Source organism: Pelophylax lessonae (genome assembly GCF_965119305.1).
Source record: "Pelophylax lessonae genome assembly, chromosome: 6".
NCBI classification, from domain to species: Eukaryota; Metazoa; Chordata; class Amphibia; order Anura; family Ranidae; genus Pelophylax; species Pelophylax lessonae.
In genome coordinates, this window is record NC_138773.1 from 34,844,633 (window position 1) to 34,862,660 (window position 18,028).

At 46.9% G+C, this 18,028-nt stretch overlaps 1 protein-coding gene across 2 annotated transcripts in view; it reads right to left on the minus strand.

The window, feature by feature from the left end:
* Positions 1-17,549, minus strand: part of LOC309558150 (hydroxyproline dehydrogenase-like) — a 44,561-nt gene extending 27,012 nt beyond the window's left edge. Inside the window, exons 1-10 of one of the 2 annotated variants that reach the window (XM_082261151.1) lie at positions 17,229-17,549; positions 15,827-16,020; positions 13,884-14,004; positions 10,653-10,736; positions 10,477-10,557; positions 7,921-8,067; positions 6,016-6,182; positions 5,828-5,938; positions 3,757-3,845; positions 2,207-2,387 (exon numbers count right to left, since the gene is read on the minus strand). In XM_082261151.1, coding sequence (XP_082117277.1) covers positions 2,218-2,387; positions 3,757-3,845; positions 5,828-5,938; positions 6,016-6,182; positions 7,921-8,067; positions 10,477-10,557; positions 10,653-10,736; positions 13,884-14,004; positions 15,827-16,020; positions 17,229-17,468 — 1,404 coding nt within the window. In that variant the 5' untranslated portion in view covers positions 17,469-17,549 and the 3' untranslated portion in view covers positions 2,207-2,217. Of the gene's footprint in view, positions 1-2,206; positions 2,388-3,756; positions 3,846-5,827; positions 5,939-6,015; positions 6,183-7,920; positions 8,068-10,476; positions 10,558-10,652; positions 10,737-13,883; positions 14,005-15,826; positions 16,021-17,228 lie in introns of those variants that run through there. The other variant, XM_082261153.1, reaches the window with a different exon arrangement.
* Positions 17,550-18,028: the final 479 nt, after the last annotated feature.

An 18,028-nucleotide genomic window follows, 5' to 3' on the forward strand; every position in this document is an offset into this window, starting at 1 on the left:
AGTGCCCCATCATTGGTATCAGTGGGAGGAGTAGTGCCCTATCATTGGTATCAGTGGGAGGAGTAGTGCCCCATCATTGGTATCAGTGGGAGGAGTAGTGCCCTATCATTGGTATCAGTGGGAGGAGTAGTGCCCTATCATTGGTATCAGTGGGAGGAGTAGTGCCCAATCATTGGTATCATTGGGAGGCATAGTACCCCATCATTGATATCAGTGGGAGGAGTAGTGCCCTATCATTGGTATCAGTGGGAGGAGTAGTGCCCTATCATTGGTATCAGTGGGAGGAGTAGTGCCCCATCATTGGTATCAGTGGGAGGAGTAGTGCCCTATCATTGGTATCAGTGGGAGGAGTAGTGCCCCATCATTGATATCAGTGGGAGGAGTAGTGCCCTATCATTGGTATCAGTGGGAGGAGTAGTGCCCTATCATTGGTATCAGTGGGAGGAGTAGTGCCCTATCATTGGTATCAGTGGGAGGAGTAGTGCCCCATCATTGGTATCAGTGGGAGGAGTAGTGCCCTATCATTGGTATCAGTGGGAGGAGTAGTGCCCCATCATTGGTATCAGTGGGAGGAGTAGTGCCCTATCATTGGTATCAGTGGGAGGAGTAGTGCCCTATCATTGGTATCAGTGGGAGGAGTAGTGCCCAATCATTGGTATCATTGGGAGGCATAGTACCCCATCATTGATATCAGTGGGAGGAATAGTGCCTTATCATTAGTATTGTTGGGAGGAAAAGTAACCCACCATTGGTGTCTGTGGGAGGAATAGTGACCCATCATTGGATATTAGTGGGAGAAATAGTGCCCCATCATTTGTATTAGTGGGAGGAATAGTGCCCCATCATTTGTATTAGTGGGAGGAATAGTGCCCCATCATTGGCGTCAGTGGGAGAATTAGTATCCCATCATTGTTATCAATGGGAGGAATAGTGTCCCATCATTGATATCAGTGGGAGGAGTAGTGCCCAATCATTGGTATCATTGGGAGGCATAGTACCCCATCATTGATATCAGTGGGAGGAATAGTGCCTTAGCATTAGTATCTTACGGAGGAACAGTAACCCATCATTGGTGTCAGTTGGAGGAATGGTGACCCATCATTGGATATTAGTGGGAGAAATAGTACCCCATCATTTGTATTAGTGGGAGGAATAGTGCCCCATGGTTGGTATCATTGGGAGGAATAGTGCCCCATTGGTGGTGTCAGTGAGAGAAATGGTGCCCCATTTTTGATGTCAGTTGATAGAATAATATCTTGTGGGAGGAATAGCACCTCAAGGGCCTAATAAAGCCAAGAAAAGGGCTGCATCTAGCCCCCAGGTCGCAGTTTGGAGACCACTTCTCTAAGGCAGTCAGGATAGATAGGAATAAGCCCCAAGAGACAATCTGGGCAAATTGTAATACATTTTCCTTAATTTTCTATGGTTCTTCTGGCCACTTCTGGACATGTGTGACTTAAATTCAGCAGTGGAACTCTAGGGGTTCAGGGAAGGCTAAGAGTAGTCAGAAAATTCTTTACAGTTCATGAAACCAACTCTTTTTCATTGACAGAAAATGTGGAGTGTGCTGCTCCCAAGCCCTAAACCACCTACCTAAGAAACCGGATTTTGAATGCTGGCAAGGGCTCACCTATGCCCTATAAACCATGCAAGTCAAGGAGAGAAAAAGAACAACTCCACTCCATTAAGATTCAAAAGCAGGCGACTTTATTAGCTGCCCTGGACTCCCTCTGACATGTTTCGCCCATAAGGCTGGACTTAATCATAGAGGCCAGACTTGTAGAATGATTAAACCCAGTCTTGGGGGTGAAACCCATCAGTAGAGAAGATCTTTGTTAATTTGAATCTTCATGGAGGGCAGCCAATTTTTTTTATTCTTCTTACTCTTTGTCTGGCGCTCTGTAGATTACAGTAATCTACATAAAAGAGACCCCATGCTGTCCCCAAAAGCCCATTCTAGAAAATGTTTTACTGAAATAATCACTTGACAGATTGGGGTGGAGTTTGTAGAAAATGGTACCATCATTTAATGCAGCATGGATATAAAATACATTTCTGAGTGTAACACAGAAAAAAACAACATCAGTGGGCAGAACTCTGGACTGTGCTCGGGATGATAAGAATCCTTCCAGGGGAACCCTCAGGACGGTCATGTATGTACAAAGTCCCCTGCAATATGCCCCCCCACTGTCTGGGTGGATCTCCTGTTGGATGGTTCTAGTTTCGGCCCAGAAGACGTCTCTTCCACTCTTGATGTAAGAGGTCTCTCTCCTTCCGGATCCCTTGCAGGACACTCTGGTTCTCCTGGGCCCTCCGGACCAGATAGGGCAGCACAGAATCCACCGATCCATACGGAATAGACTTATACACCAAATAGCCTGCCTGACCTGGAGGAAGGATAGAAATAAGCAAAAGATAGAGAAAGCAATAATATAGAGCTTATCTAATAAATAAAAAAAAATACAAAAAAAATGTTAGAGAGAAAAGGGCCAGGAGCCCATGACTAGTGGATCATACCTTTCAAAGATCCAGTTCGCACAAACATGCTAGCAGATGCTGACACTTTCCCAGGTCTGTGCACCTGCTGTGCCCATTACGAGGGTTCCAATCAACAACCCTTTTGCTGGGTTCCCGGGTTTGTACACCTGCTGTGCCCATTATAAGGGGGTTCCCACCACCCCTGTGCTGTTTTCCCGGGTCTGTACACCTGTTGTGCCCATTATGAGGAGTTCCCACCATCCCTGTGCTAAGTTCCCAGGTCTGTACGCCTGCTGTGCCAATTATGAGGGGTTCCCACCATCCCTGTGCTGAGTTCCTGGGTCTGTACACCTGCTGTGCCCATTATGAGGGGTTCCCACCATCCCTGTGCCGAGTTCCTGGGTCTGTTCACCTGTACCCATAATGGGGGTTCCCACCAACAACCCTTTGCTGGGTTCCCGGGTTTGTACACATGCTGTGCCCATTATGAGGGGTTCCCACCATCCCTGTGCTGAGTTCCCGGGTCTGTACACCTGCTGTGCCCATTATGAGGGGTTCCCACCATCCCTGTGCCGAGTTCCTGGGTCTGTTCACCTGCTGTACCCATAATGGGGGTTCCCACCAACAACCCTTTGCTGAGTTCCCGGGTCTGTACACCTGCTATGCCCATTATGAGGGGTTCTCACTATCCCTGTACTGAGTTCCCAGGTCTGTACACCTGATGTGCCCATTATGAGGGGTCCCATCATCTCTGCTGTATTTTTATTTATTTTATATTAAGAAACATGTAACAGGAGATAGAGCACCCAAAGATGGAAACAACCAAAATTTCTAAGAGTACGGGAATTATAGTACAGAGATCTTACCATTGAGGTAAGTAAACTAACTGAACTTTGAGGTAATTTACTTAAATATATTCAAGGTGCACCAAAATAAAAAAGGTGTCCAAAGCCTTGCAGTTTATTTTTGCTCGAAAGCAGCCACAGCCTGAGTAGAAAAGCCTGTCCCGCGCCCGCATGCTGCAGAGAAGGACATTTGCTCTCCATGTAGAAGCAGTGGTCTCTCTGCAGAAGTCTGAGACACCCCCTGCCAATATCTCTCTAACCAGAAAAGTTCATGCTACTTGCTGATTGGAAAGCTTTGGCCTTGACTCATCAGGGGGTGCTTTGGACCTCTGCAGACAGACCACTGCTTACACAGAGAGCAAGGATTCTTTTAGATATTTGGAAGCCTCTTTTCATTATATCTGGGTATGGGGTGTCCTAGCAGGAAACATACCCAGCGTGAGCGAGACGTGGTCACACATGCCCAGCAACTGTCCGAAACACACTGCTCCGCTGTGCTTATCAATGCCGAGTTCCATCATCCTGTGATGGGGAAAATCACATCTTACTGATAGGTAACAGAACTGCCAAAGAGTGATTAGTGGAAGATATTTTAGTGTCTGACACAGAAAAAAAATATTTATTGATTTGCTAGAAATCCAGTGAGTTCCTTCCTGTCTGAGCTGACAACACTGCCTCTGTTGCACTGAAACTCTAAGCTGTGTTGTCAGCCCGGCCTGAGTTCTCCTCTGCTGGACTACAGATCTGCCCCTCTCTTGATCTCCATGACATAAGTTGGAGGAGTTCTGTAGTTCAGCAAAGGAGAATTAATGTAATTGAAGAACTGTTTATAGGAAGCTGCTAAAACCAATGAATTATTTCCAGTGTGGCACTGAACCATTGTGAGAACTTACTGCTTGTCGGGGCTTTTATTCAGCGGGAACACGGGGGAACGTCCCTCCAGTCTGAATGTATGCAATGGCAAAGGGGTGCCGGGGTCAGTGGGGTGAGCTGAATGGTCTATTGATGCTGGCTGCTGGGGGATCAATTGTTGCTGGTGTGAATCTATTGTTTATGGAGGGCATTTTGTTGTGAGGGGGGCTACTCTTGCAGTGGAGGACTTATTTTTGCTTGGGGGAACTATTGTTGCTGTGGAGCTATTGTTGTTGGGGGGGGGTGTCTATTGTTGCAGGGGTGGATTTATTGGGGGGGGGCGCGATTGTTGCAGGGGAGGATTTATTGTTGGTGGGGGGGCTATTGTTGTTGGGGGTCTATTGTTGCTGATTGCAGGGGGATCTATTTTACTGTTTTTTCTATTGTTGCAGGGGAAGATTTATTGTTGCTGGGGGAATCTATTGTTGGGGGGGAGGGGGGGGGGCTATTGCTGTTGATTCCAGGGTATCTATTTTACTGCTTTTCTAGTTATCATTAACAAATTCTATGCAAATTACCTAGAACCACAACATGATTCTTGGTTATGTATTCTCTAAAAGGGGGGGAGGTACTGGGAGGTGGGTAGGGTGTGGAACCAAAGGACAGCACTCAGAGGTGGGTAGGGGGTGGAACCAAAGGACAGCGCTCAGAGGTGGGTAGGTGGTGGAACCAAAGGACAGCGCTCGGAGGTGGGTAGGGTGTGGAACCAAAGGACAGCGCTCAGAGGTGGGTAGGGGGTGAACCAAAGGACAGCGCTCGGAGGTGGGTAGGGGGTGGAACCAAAGGACAGCGCTCAGAGGTGGGTAGGGTGTGGAACCAAAGGACAGCGCTCAGAGGTGGGTAGGGTGTGGAACCAAAGGACAGCGCTCAGAGGTGGGTAGAGGGTGGAACCAAAGGACAGCGCTCGGAGGTGGGTAGGGGGTGGAACCAAAGGACAGCGCTCGGAGGTGGGTAGGGGGTGGAACCAAAGGACAGCGCTCAGAGGTGGGTAGGGTGTGGAACCAAAGGACAGCGCTCAGAGGTGGGTAGGGGGTGGAACCAAAGGACAGCGCTCAGAGGTGGGTAGGTGGTGGAACCAAAGGACAGCGCTCGGAGGTGGGTAGGGTGTGGAACCAAAGGACAGCGCTCAGAGGTGGGTAGGGGGTGAACCAAAGGACAGCGCTCGGAGGTGGGTAGGGGGTGGAACCAAAGGACAGCGCTCAGAGGTGGGTAGGGTGTGGAACCAAAGGACAGCGCTCAGAGGTGGGTAGGGTGTGGAACCAAAGGACAGCGCTCAGAGGTGGGTAGAGGGTGGAACCAAAGGACAGCGCTCGGAGGTGGGTAGGGGGTGGAACCAAAGGACAGCGCTCGGAGGTGGGTAGGGGGTGGAACCAAAGGACAGCGCTCAGAGGTGGGTAGGGTGTGGAACCAAAGGACAGCGCTCAGAGGTGGGTAGGGGGTGGAACCAAAGGACAGCGCTCAGAGGTGGGTAGGGGGTGGAACCAAAGGACAGCGCTCAGAGGTGGGTAGGGGGCGGAGACAAGGGGTGACTCAGAAGAGGGGAGTACCTGCACCTATTCTCGGAGAACATAAGCCCTGCTGCATGCACTCACCTGTGTACTGCATGAAGAACGGACTCCTCATTGTGACTGGCGATGATGAGGTTATAACGCTGGCCCTCCTGTCCAATCAGATCCAGCAACTTATCCAGGGAGCCATTGTAGCTAAAGAATTAAATGGTTACAAGTCACGATTATGGAAAAGAGATATTGCCATAAAAGAGAATATGAAGTAACCATACCTTCTGTTAGTGGCTTCCCAGTCTGGCTGTACGGGGTCGGGGTACCCCTTTACTTTAGCCAACTTCCTCTCCTTGTCCATGTACGCCCCACGCACCAACTTCACCCCGAAACACAGTCCCAAACCCACTGCTGTGTCCAAATCCTCGGACAGGTTCCGAAACGAATCCTACGGGGCAAAGCTGGTACTGAGTCATTGGGGCATAACCCTGGGCTCCTTTTTTCTTTTTTTTTTTAAAGATGGTAAAAAATTAAAGCATTGCCTATGGAGAATTTTAAGCCCCGTAGTTTGCCGCCATTCCACTGGCAGACGCAATTTTAAAGCGTGACATGTTAAGTATCTATTTACTCGGTGTAACATCATCGTTCACATTATACAAAAAAAATTGGGTTAACTTTTCCTTAATTTTGTATGGTTCTTCTGGCCACTTCTGGACATGTGTGACTTACATTCAGCAGCGTAACTCTAGGGGGTTCAGGGAAGGCTGAGAGGAGTCAGAAAATTATTTACAGTTAATGAAACATGAAACCAACTCTTCTTTTCCATTGACAGAAATGTGGAGTGCGCTGCTCCCAAGCCCTGAACCACCTACCTAAGAAACCGGGTTTTGAATGCTGGCAAGGGCTCACCTATGCCATGCAAGTCAAGGAGAAAAAAGAACAGGTCCACTCCATTAAGATTCAAAAGCAGGCAACTTTATTAGCTGCCTTGGACCCCCTCTGACATGTTTCGCCCATAAGGCTGGACTTAATCATAGAGGCCAGTCTTGTAGTATGCGGCAGGGTGGCTCAGCTGTGCGATTCAACGTATAACCCATGCTGTTCCTTCAGAACCCTGTGCCGTAAACGGCGGCTCTTGCGCGCATGCACAGGTGTGATGTCATCACGCCTCCGGCCAATCAGATGGCCGGAGGACGCCAACCAGGAAGAAGGACGGCCGAACATGTCGGCCGTGTCATCGGTGAGCGGGCGGCACTGCGGGGGCTTCGTTCTAATAGCTCATTATGCCTTTGTCTTACAGTTTTTTGTTTTTTTTTGGGTTTACAACCTCTTTAATGGCTTATTACCAAAGAAGCCCAAAAACTTATCCTTAGTTTTTAAGCTTGAAGGATGGAGTGTGAATGTTGGTTATTTCAATTTGCAAGAATCAACCACAGTTGATAAATGTCTTGGTTGTGTAGTGGTGTGCCCCTTTATCCAGATTCAGGTGCAAGTCCCTTTAACTCAACTCCCCACAATCCTCTGGGCTCCCAGCATCCCGAGCTCCTGGGAGTATAAATGCCAGCTCCTCCAAGCCTCCAGTACTCAGAGACATCCTGCCTGATGGGACAGCAGTGACTGGACAAGTGAGCTGTCCCCAGGTGCTTGGTCCTCCCCTGTTAAGTCTGGTGTGCGGGTCACAAGCAATGAGCACAAGAGCATGCAGCATCTATCCAAGCCCCGGTCACTGGAGAGGACTCTGTTACAGTCCATGTGGAGAAGCTGTCCAAGCAGTGAGGTGGTCCTATCTACAGCCCCCAGAGCCTCCTGACCGAAGTCAGCATCAGCAGTGCCAGTGTGAAGTCTGTGCCAGCAGGAAATCCCCCCAGCTCACAGCCTGCTGAATGGACGATTACTATCTTGGACATGTGAGATTTCTTTAGCTCTCTATCCTATCAGTAAACTGAACTCAGAGCACTCTGCTGCCATCCCGTGACCATTAGTAGAACTGCTGTATAATTGTTTTCACATGTTCTAACTGCTTCCCGAATGCTCATGTTATCGTTTTGTATTGGAAACCCCTGTTCACATGATCTCCTGTGTAATCTAAGTTGATTTTCATTAAGTAGAGTAGAAATTGCACATCACCACTGCTCTGATCATTTGGCTGATACTGTTACATAACAGTTGTAATTCACAGGAAGTACCTTGAGATAGCACTGGTAGGTGTTCCAGATCCACGGCTCCTGGCGGTTACACTGAGCCATCATGGCCATGGTGACCAGACTGAGAGCGGGGTTCATGTATGTATACTCCGCGTCCACCAACACCCGCACTTCTTTCTGCTGGGCATGCTGGGAGAGGAAACAGGAGATGAGCAGGGCTGTGTTATCCCTCAGTATGCCTATTACTAATCATTTATAAAGTTTCTTCTACGGTCATACGTGTGAGCAGCATATTGCATTAGGATGTGCACCATAAAGCTTAGACCCTCTCACTTTTTAGACAAAGAAAGGGACTGAGGACAGAGCTTCCCCAGTCCCTTTCTCTACAGCCTCAGCTGCACTGGACAGCGAATGAATGGGAAGTGCTCTGTACTTAGCGGCTTCTGTTCATTCACAGACTTAATCATAGTAAACATAGTTTATTATGCTTCAACTATGAATGGACACAGTGAGTGACTGGTACCAATCACTCATTGTGTTTATTTAGAAAAGGAAGGGGCTGGTAAATGACATTTTCTTGCCCCTTACCCATTTCCCATCCTGAAACGATCCATCGCAGCATTCGGCGGGGGAGGAGGGAATCCAGCGGTGTTGCAAGGGAGACATGGGGGGACCCTAGCAGCAAGGGTAATCTGTGCCGCACAGGGTGATTAGGGTGTGCCCAGGCACACCTGGAACACCCTGTTCGCATGCCTATGTCTACGTTATTGCAGATAAAACCAGATTATGACTTCTAAACTTAAATCTGACCCTCGGCCTTCCTTTCAGTCTTGCACAGTTGTACCGGCTCCTCTCCTGAACAGAAATTGCTTACTCTGATTTCACTGCACACTGTGACCTTTTCACAATGTGCCTTAGAAGCTGCAGCAACTCAGATAGAGTCCACCTCATTTCCTTGCTGCAGAGCTTCCAACATCATCTAGCTCTTTCCTCCTCAGCCTGACTGTCCCTATTATGCCTCTTTCATTGACTGGATCTCAGTTTCAATCATAGAGGCTCAGCATCACATATGGGCATTACCTAGGATCGTCTGCAGGCGAAAAGCAGCCTGCCTAAGCTGTGATAGTTAGCCACTGTGGGAGGTTGGGGGGGGGGGGGTCGGGGGGTCAGGACGATTGGAGTCCACCACTATGGCACTGATGTTGGGAGTCCACTACTTTAGGATGGAGATGTATGGATTCCACCACTGTAGGACAGGGAGTGGGAGTGTATGGAGTCCACAACGGTGGAATTGTGCGGGGAATTTTGGAATCCAGCACTCACTGTAGGGGAGGAGATGTATGGATTCCACCACTGTGGCACTGTGGGGGGTTGGAGTCCACTACTGTAGGATAGAGATGTATGGATTCCACCACTGAGGGGGGGGGGGGGGGGGTTGGAGCCCACTACTGTAGGACAGTGTTTACTATTACACTTTGTAGATTGTCTCTGCCCTCTTAAGGCTCCAATCATATCTTGGTGTCCTTGATCGCAGGCAGAATCTGCGCGATTCTGCCCGCGATCCTGAATTACAGCAAATCGCGGGGCGCCCATGCAATCCCCGTCACTTCCAATGGCCCCCTGGTCCCGGCGCAATTTTCCCACAATTGTCGCCTGATGAATCACGGTAAAATTGTGCAAACAGAATCGCAGGACGCCTGTCACCAAAAAGAAGTACAAGACGAATTGTGGTAAAACCATGCAAATGGAATTGCAGGACGCCTATCGCCCAAAAGAAGTACAAGAACTTCTTTTGGGCAGCAGGCGTCCCGCGATTCTGTTTTCGTGATTTTACTGCGATTCGTTGGGCGACAATCGCGGCAAAATCGCGCCAAGATCGGGGTGCCATTAAAAGTGTCAGGGATCGCACGGGCGTCCTGCAATTCTGCCCGTGATGTCGGGACGTCAAGATGTGAACAGAGCCTAAGGCCCCTTTCACACGGCTTTCCGATCCGATCCACCTGATCGGATGCTCCATGCACCTCTATGGAGCGGCGGATGTCAGCGGAGACACAGTGGCGGCTGGTGCAGGGGCGCCGCTCCCTTATCCATGCGGGGCGCCGGACACATGGACTTCAATGGGGCTTTTTTTTTTTTTAGCCAAGTGATTAGAGCCAGAGGCTAAAAAAGGGTAGGCTCGGGGCGCAGAGCACTGCGCCCCGAGCCCACCCAATTGTGTGACAATAGCGAATAAAAATTCGCTATTGTCACACGGATCCTCCTCCTGGCCAATAAGGAAGCCGTTCTTGAGACCCATTTCCTGATTGGCTGAAAGGAGAAGCCATGCCATTGGGCATGGAGGAGGAGGGAGGAGAGGCAGAAGACAGGAGAAAGAAGCCGAAGCCATCGCCGCCTGCTGCTGCAGATATCCAGGCAGGGTGAGTGTGTCCTGTCCTCTGTCCTGTCCCCTGTCCTGCTGTGGTCCTGGGTGGGGGGGGGGGGGGTATGGTGTGCGGCCTGGTGTGGTCAGGGGGGGTATGGTGCGGTCCGTCTATCACCAGAAGCCTAAAGGAAATCCCCACTATTACATTTATGTTGATAACATAGTATTTTACCTACCTTCCCAACTCGGCTGAGCCTGCGAACAGAGTTCTGTAGGTGCTGGTTCTGTTGTTCAGACAGAAAGGAGAATGTGGAGTCCTGTAGAAAAGATGGTAGAAGTGTGGAAGTGTTTGGTTGTATCTGAGCTACTGACCACCGATGTACGTGTGTGCTATCCTCTCATAGACACTCACCTCGCCCTCCATGATGGACACTATCCTGTGTGGGCTAAGCTCCTTCCTCCGAGACGGATCAGACAAACACACGGACAGAAATTTCTAAATGAATGGAAAATCACACAATCAGGGGCATTTTCTAGTCCTGTGTACCTGTCCTACACCAAGTAGTGAGTGAAACATGACTTGAGAACCAGATGGAACAGTGGAGGAGTCCAACACGTTTCGGGGGCCAACGCACTCTCCCTTCATCAGGGCTACAAACTAAATGTAATGTAAATATGGGAACATTTTGTAAATCCATAAACACATAGGGGTAAATTTACTAAAGCTGGCGGACTCAGAATCGCGTGCAGCTGGGCATGGTAGCCAATCAGTTTCTAACTTCAGCATGTTCAACTAACCACTTCCCACCCAACGATGTCATATGATGTTGTGGACTTTGAGTGGGGATATCTGAATGATGAGTGCAGTCGCAGGATTCATTCAAATATCATTCTGTTCTGCCAGTGATTCCCATGCACCGTAAAAACAATCATAGCGGCTGTTCAGCCACTTGATTATTTTTACAGGCGGCGAGAGGGGACACCCCCCACCACCCCCTGGTGCTTCTACCGGCTTCTACCTTGTATCGTGTGATAGGCAATCTAGAGAAGGAATCAGCCGGCAGTGGCCATTTTTTCATAGAGCTGACCGAGGACCAGATGACCCCCGGTCATCTCTATGACCTTCGGAGGCCGGGCTTAACGTTATGACGTCACATCCAGCCTCGGCAGTTGTAAACACTGCCATTGCCTCGGCTAGTAAGCCAAGATTAATTGTTTGTTCTTTTTTATTTTAGGCTTTCCACCCTAGAGGAGAGATGTGGGGACTTATAGACCCCAGATCTCACTGTAAAGAGGACCTGTCATGCCATATTCCTATTACAAGGGATCTTCACATTCCTTGTAATAGGAATAAACGTGTAAAGTGTAGAAAAAAAATGTAAAGAGAAAGTGTCAAAATATAAAAATAAAATCAAAATAAACAATAAAAGAAAAAAAAATCGTAAAGCACCCCTGTCTCCATGTGCTCGCATGCAGAACAAACGCATTTGTACGTCATGCCCGGATATGTAAACAGTGTTTAAATCACACATGTGAGGTATCGCCACGATCATTAGAGTGAGAGCAATAATTCTAGCACTTTGTAACTCTAAACAGGTAACCTGTAAAAAAGGTTTAAAGCGATCGCTTATGGAGATTTTTAAAGAACTGAAGTTTGGCGCCCATCCACGAGTGAGCACAATTTTAGGTATCTGTTTCCTTGGCGTATCTTTCACATTATGCAAAAAAATCAGGCTAACTTTAGTGTTTTTTTTTTTTTTTTTTAATTCAAACTATTAAAAAAAAAAAAAAAACGTGTTTGAAAAATTGCTGAGCAAATACCGTGTGACATAAAAAGTTGTAACGATCACCATTTTATTCCTTAGGGTCTCTGCTAAAAAAAAAACAAAAAAAACATATATAATGTTTGGGGCTTTTGAGTAATTTTCTAGCAAAAGTATAATGATTTTTACATGTAGGAGAGAAGTGTCAGAAATGGTCTGGGTGGCAGGTGGTTAAGCTTTGGAAATAAAACCTGACAGCAGATTGAGTCTTTATACTTTCCAGTTTTACTAAATATCCCCTACATTATATATACAAAAATTATTAAAAAAATACATAACCTAAAGAATGCAGTTATTGTGTTATTTAATAATACATGGTGTCATATACTGTAGGTTATTTATTTATAAGTTACGTATTTTTAAAGTATTAATTGGTCTTATATTCATGTACACTATATAACCAAAAGTACTGGGACGCCTTAGTCCCAGTCTGTAGGGTTGTCCTTATCCACTGTACATAGTTCCAGTTGGAGTATCCCACTATTCCCTTCCAAGCTCCACAATAAATACCAAAAACCAAAACCCCTGGACTGCTTATTGAGTAACGAGCCATTGGGAGTAAGGATGAATGTGTGAACTGTACCCTAAGTGACTGTGTGCTGGTAATCAGAGGAGGCCCAACAAGTCATCATACAGCAGGCCCTACAGGGACAGTGCTACATACATTTTTAAATTTAATTTTTTGTATAACTGTAAAGATTATATGAGTTTTTATTTGTCAGGGGTTCCCTTTCTGTTTAAAGTTGATGTAAACTCAGTCAGCTGAGGATGATTTGCCCTTCGGGCCCTGAGCTCAGTTCATGGCCAGTTTACTGGGATCATGAATTTTAAATAAGACCCTATTACTAGGTGCAATTACTGACCTCCTTCTAAATATAAACCTTTTACAAATGAAGTTGACATACTAAAAAATTTTTTAACCTAATGGTCGATTTGGAGTCTGGAGTCCTGGGCAGCGGCCCATTTGGCCCCTATTGTAACCCACCACTGGCTCTTATGCAGGGTTGGGCCTAGGCCAGTGATGGCGAACCTTGGCACCCCAGACATAATTGCCAACATTTGAAAAAAATTTCCAGCGACACTTTGCAGCACAGCTATCAATTACTTACCACACCCACTTCCCTGAAGCTCCACCCACTCCGCATAATTAATCTTCGCCTACTTATCATCAGATTATAGGCCAGGGTCTACTCAACAAAGAGAGAATTACAGGAGATTGAAAAGTAGCAGAGTTGGAATAATTCTCCCATTCAGCTGCACTACTTCTGCGTAAAGTTTAAAATTCTCATCCTAATTTCCTGCAATTCTAAAGTGTGAAATGTGCTCAGGGGTGACCATACAAAAAATGGAATATGGAACTATAAATAAAGTGCAAAGTGTAAATAAGTACATTGCCGGGACAATGTAAATTACCCGGGACAGGCTCCTATTTGCCGGGACAGTCCCGGCAAAAACGGGACAGTTGGCAAGTATGCCAAGATGTTTTGGAACTGCATTTCCCATGATGCTCAACTACACTGCAGAGTGCATGAGCATCATGGGAAATGTAGTTCCAAAACATCAGGGGTGCCAAGGTTCACCATCACTTCCCTAGGCTGTAGAAGTGACTGCCTTGGACACTTCAGCATAAGGTTGGCACAAAAGGGACAGGACCTGCTGATGCAGTTATCAGCTAATGAAGGTAGGGGGCGCACTTTGGCCTTTTCGCCTTGGGTGGTAGAGGACCTTGTCCCGGTTCTGCCACCATGCTCTCAGTTTAGGTTCTCTATCGGTTTCCTCCCACTTATCCTCCTATTGCCCATCATCAGTCTCTCACTCACGCACAGATCAGCACTCATGAGCGCTGTGATCTTCAGCTGCATCATGGGACGATCGCCACCCAAGGATGAGAGATCCACGCAGTTCAACATGACGACTTCATTCTGCTCGTACCAGCGCTCCCTGCCAGACAGGAAAGATCTATATGAAACTTACCAATATATTTAATAAAGTGGAACTTTAATCAAAAAAATGAAGTCCATCTAGATGACCCCAGGTTGGCCCATTTTGCAGGTATAGATATGTAACAAATTAAAATAGGTGTCTATAGTGTTTAAAATCCTGTAATACACAGTCTCACCCTACTCTGCACATGCTCAGTTGCTCTCCATTTTTAGGCACTGCTGAGTTTGTAAGGGCCGATCTGCTGACAGCCTTAATGCAGAAATAAACCCTCCTATCCTTTACAGCAGAGGAAGCTGCTTCTGTTTGATCTGCAACTGCCATGGTGCTGCACATGTGATCAGTTATCACACCAAGCATTTGATGGTCTGACAGTTTGGTTGAGGACGCAAGACAGTTTGCAATCCCGGTGTTCTATCAGAATAGCGCTACTTGTCAGATTCTGCAACCGGAAGGGACGTTCAGATGAGAAAAACTTACTGCGCATGCGCCATGCGTTCCAACATGGCCGCTATGCGTTCCAATTGCTTTCCTAATGTAACAGAACACAAAGCAGCAGACATGTTGTTACACCCAAGCAACTCTTGAATTTCAGACTGATTTCATCAGTAAACTCACCTTATATACTGAAATAGACTATTTCACCGCGACCGAGTAACATAGTCTATTTCACGATATAATCAGTTTGTCCCTGAGCAGTGCGGGGTGTACCAAGATGGCCGTCGCCACCTTCTACCTCCAGGTTTCTCACTGTATTTACTAGAATACAATAAAAATATAAATGTAATACTGGTATTCAGTACATAAGATGAGTTTACTGCTAAAATGAATGTAGAATTCAAGACTTGCGTGGGTGTAAGAAGATGTCCGCCGCTGCTTTGTGTTCTGTCAAATTAGGAAACCTATTGGAACGCAAAGCGGCCACGTTGGAACGAATGGCGCATGCGCAGTAACTCTTTCTCGTCCAACCATCCCTTCCGGTTGCAGAATCTGATAGGTAGCGATATTCTGAAAGAACACCTGCATTCCAGGAATGTGACTGTTTTTTGAAACCGTTAAAATCGATGGGTTTAGTTCCGCTTTATGATTTTCTGCTGTTCAGGGGCTTTGGGCTTCAGCAAAATGGCCGCCTCCAGCAAGAAGAAACGGGAGCAATACTGGAGGCAATTTACAGCACACATTAAACTTGGTAGCATAATTATTAATGTGGAAGGTATGTTCCTTCCTAAAGAACATTATTTTTTATCAAGTTATGGGTAAAGTTCCACTTTAACCGCTTTGTGACCTAGGACGTGATCTGACACTTCCAGGTCTGGGGCCGACCCAAAATTTGGGATTTTTTTAAACTTTTAATGATAAAGGTAAACAGGACAAATAGAGAGGTGGGATCTCCTTAACGGGGGCACAGACAGCAATAACTGACAGGGGTTCTAATCCCTTTCCACTCTATCCAAAACTAAAAAAAAATGCCTTTAGTTATACTTTAACTGCAGTGCAGAAAAGTGGGAGCTATGAGCTATGAATGTAGTGTGGCCAGTACTGGGACAAGGACCTTTATTACCCAAAGCAAAAAGGCCAAATTGTACCCCCCTCCCCCATGTTACCCCCCTCGCCTACTGTTTTAGCGGCCTTGGTAGCAGGTCATGCATACATTTCCTGCTGAAGCACCCAAGGTACCTATCCATTGGCCTGGCTCTGAATGGGGCCAAGGTACCATAATGACAAGGGTTCCAAATTTTGGCAGGCAAAACAGTGAACGTATCTGCATTTCAATGCTGTTTTAGTTGTATGTTTGACATTCAGCTTGGAAATTGCTGCTTACCCAGTTTTGCCCTCTCCCAGGTCTTCCTCAATGGGCACAGCCAACATGGGCCGAATACCTAATTTTCTCAACCTTTCCATATAGGCCTGAATTTCCGGAAGGGTCTCCCCAGCAACAAACTGTCCGTACACGGTGCCTCTCATACCCCATTCGAAGAGACGGCGACCCAGAAGCCTGCGGGAGACTGCCATGAGCTGGAGAGATGGTAAGAGAGGTCACGTATACAGTACAATTTCTAACATACAGCTTTGTAAGTGACAGTTAAGTCTTACATTACTACATAATATCTATGAAAGAGCCAATAATAAAAAAGATAAAAAGGACATAAAAATTTTAAAAGTTTTCATATGAAATGTAGAAATTAACATCAGTCTTTTTCATCCAGGATTCATCCAGAGGTTGCCAGGGACCCATTGCAATTTCTGTCTCTCAGGTAAGTAATCACTGACACCAGTGACATTATTTCCACTGACCACCAATGTAAGAGGCATTCTTTCCACTGACCACCAATGTAAGGAGCATTCTTCCTCCTGACCACCAATTTAAGGGGCATTCTTCCCACTGACCGCCAATGTAAGGGGCATTCTTCCCACTGACCGCCAATGTAAGGGGCATTCTTCCCACTGACCGCCAATGTAAAGGACATTCTTCCCACTGACCACCAATGTAAGGGACATTCTTCCTACTGATCACCAATTTAAGGGGCATTCTTCCCACTGACCGCCAATGTAAGGGGCATTCTTCCCACTGACCGCCAATGTAAAGGACATTCTTTCCACAGACCCCCAATGTAAGAAGCATTCTTCCCACTGACCACCAATGTAAGGGGCATTCTTCCCACTGATCACCAATGTAAGGGGCATTCTTCCCACTGACCGCCAATGCAAGGGACATTCTTCCCACTGACCGCCAATGTAAGGGGCATTCTTCCCACTGACCACCAATGCAAGGGGCATTCTTCCCAACGACCGCCAATGTAAGGAGTGTTTATTTCCACTGACCGCCAATATAAGGGGCATTCTTCCTAATTATCACCAATGTAAGGGACATTCTTCCCACTGACCACCAATGTAAGGAACATTCTTCCCACTGACCACCAATGTAAGGAACATTCTTCCCACTGACTATCATTCTAATGTACAGTGAGCTGTAGATATAGTAATTATTAGCAGGGTCCCTGAAACCGGTAAGGTATTTCAAGAGTTCCTTCATATTAAAATGGTTGAGAAGGGCTGTTGTGCATCATTCCTGGGCAGACCTTCAAGTAGATCCTGGTGAGCCCTTTCTAGCCTAGCATAGCTTAACAGAAAGAATTTTGCAGATTTAAATTCAAGGTACCGCAGTAATATAGGAGCCTAATTTGTAAAAGGGGTTTCCAGTTCTTCCAAAAAAAGTGGCCTACCTTCTCAGAATTCTTCACCAGGCTGGGGAAGGAGCACATCTGAAATATAAGGAGCCCCCTCATCACCTCCCAGCGGCTCTTGAGTCTGAAGACACTTCCATCAGAAAAATTCAGCATTGAGTTGGCCCCTGGAGCTGACGCTTTGTGACATGACCGTCCTATACAGGACAGTGACAGAGTCCACGATGGAGAGGGGACCAGGGAAGACCTGAGATGCAGAGACCGGCCAAGAGTCCACATGGCGAGAGCAGATCCTGTCCTACACCTGACAATGTGACAGACAGGAGTAGGAAGGAGGGGGCGTCCAGCGGCCAATGGCAGCTGGAAACTCCCAGGGCAGAAGGGCACGGGAAGGCACCAGCTGGTGGCTGTGTAAATAGGTGGGTGACCTCCCAACCGTGACAGGTTAACCCAGGCCAGCAGAGGAACAGTCCAACATCTGCAACGTGGACAAAATTGCTTCTGTAAACTATCAATTTTTACAAATTTCACAGGAATTGTTCATACTGTTGTTATGGGGTAGCTCCCGAGGAAAGCTTAGGCAATGTTGAAACTTCAAAAGGGCAGTGGAACTACAAATCTCAGCAAGCCTTGACTTGACATATGGCATGGTTTCACTGCATTTGGACCAACAAACACAAGAGAGGAAGGACTTGGACCATGTTGTGTGTTTTTTCCTGACAGCTCTGAACACCCATTATATGCAAACACCTAAGCAAGTATTGTTTTATTGCTTTAAGATTCACAAATAGTGCTGTCTGCAGAGCTCTGACATGCTAAACCTGCAAAACCAGTGGTGG